Source organism: Amphimedon queenslandica, unplaced genomic scaffold, assembly GCF_000090795.2.
Source record: "Amphimedon queenslandica unplaced genomic scaffold, v1.1 AMPQUscaffold_5259_Cont22768, whole genome shotgun sequence".
In the NCBI taxonomy this organism is placed as follows: Eukaryota; Metazoa; Porifera; class Demospongiae; order Haplosclerida; family Niphatidae; genus Amphimedon; species Amphimedon queenslandica.
Genome location: NW_003554435.1, coordinates 1 through 1650, shown reverse-complemented (window position 1 = coordinate 1650; position 1650 = coordinate 1). Strand labels below are relative to the sequence as shown.

The following is a 1650-nucleotide window of genomic DNA, read 5'->3' as shown; positions in this document are numbered from 1 at the left end:
TGAGCACTATCTCTTAATTTGTCAATTATAGGATTATGATTTCATGATGAGTAGCATATTAATCTAAATATAGAGAATTTGGCATTTCAAATTATTAACGAGGGGTCACTCAAATTTATCGCCCCCCCCCTTTTTCACAGAGAGATAGAGCTAATCTGGTACCTCTAATTGCTTAATCTTTTGCTGTGCTTCCTCTTGGTTGGTTTTCATGTGCTCCTTCACCTCAGCAGCTGCTGTAAGAACAAACCTGGTGATAAAAAAACATAATAATAACAATAATAATAATAAAATGTATTTACAATCTTCCAATGCTCTCATATAGTCTTGTTCCTTCGGGTAGAGATGCTATGACTCTCTCTGTCAGTTGTGAGCTCCTTGCTGTTGATTTAAGATCCTCCATCTGCTGCTGGATTCTGGTCACATTAGCATTTGTTTCTATCATTTTCGTATGATGCTCAGAGAATGCCTTTTAAAGAAAAGAAACAAATAAAAAGATGCGAAGAATAACTTACTTTGGTTAGCTCTGGGTCCGCCATTTTGAATCATTAAAGGTTAAATATTAATTGGGGCGTGTTTTGTTATCAGTTGAATTGACGGTTGGGTTCTAATGGCTGCATTGAACTGGATTACTACATCAAAGGACAGCTTCAAGTCCTGCCTGCAGGCCTGCTCTGCGGCTAAATTTGAATGCAGCAAGTTCTTTTCCTACAAGCCTCGTGAATTTTCCTTTAGATCAAAGGGTAAAGAGGTTATTTTCCTTGCCCCCGTTGAAAATATTGGCAACAATGTTTTCTCTGTGAGTGCTGATGATGACACTCTTACTAGGAAGAAGGTAGCAGAAAATAACAAACAGATGATATTATTCTCTCCCTCTCTCTAGTTGTGTAGTCCTGAAGGCAGGCACGCTTTGACGCGCTCAGAGCAGCTACTGAGGGAGAGGATGAGAGCTTCTGGTTCTGGCATAACTGATTACAAATACATCCAAGATATTGACTCCATATTGGTCAACACTGGGACTGCCTGCAGTCTCTTCTCGTGTCAGGATGACAAGCAGGTAGTGGGGGCATTTATAAGTAGCAATATAATGGTTATTTTCTTAAGCCTCTTATTTGTCATTTTGTGTGTGCTGCCAGCCATCTGCATCCATGCATATTTCTCTAAGCACTATCTTAGGCTGGGTTTACACAGTAACACATCTCATCGAATTTTATCACATTTTCTTTCGATTCGTGTAAACTGAAGCATTAAAACTGTAAACTGGCACGAAACGATTGGAACGCGGCGGTCTCTCTTTGCTGTGTAAACTCAGCCTTAATATTATATTTGTTTTTCTACCTATGCCTGCGTCAGGTTAAAAGTTTTCCATCACTTGCTGGTGCTTTGGATTACAAGTTGTGTCCAGGGAATAGCGATATACTGGCATGTTCATACGAAGGGGACTTATGGTTACTGACCACATACAGCAATGAGCCAATTCAAATTACTAATACTAAAGGTAGGATCTCACCCTATCTATTTTCCTCTTCCTCCTCCTCCTCCTCCACCACCACCACCACCTCCTCCTCCTCCTCATCATCATCATCATCATCATTATTATTATTATTATTATTATTATTATTATTATTATTATTATAATACTATTATTATAAA

General features: G+C 38.8%; 1 protein-coding gene across 1 annotated transcript; it reads right to left on the bottom strand.

The window, feature by feature from the left end:
* Positions 1-135: 135 nt before the first annotated feature.
* LOC100633454 (prefoldin subunit 1-like) lies at positions 136-583 on the bottom strand. The gene is made up of 3 exons (XM_003391845.3): positions 513-583; positions 300-466; positions 136-247 (listed from the first exon to the last, which is right to left on the bottom strand). The coding sequence occupies exons 1-3, from the start codon at positions 534-536 to the stop codon at positions 151-153; spliced, it is 288 nt and encodes a 95-aa protein (XP_003391893.2). The 5' UTR covers positions 537-583; the 3' UTR covers positions 136-150.
* Between the last annotated feature and the right edge of the window lie 1067 nt (positions 584-1650).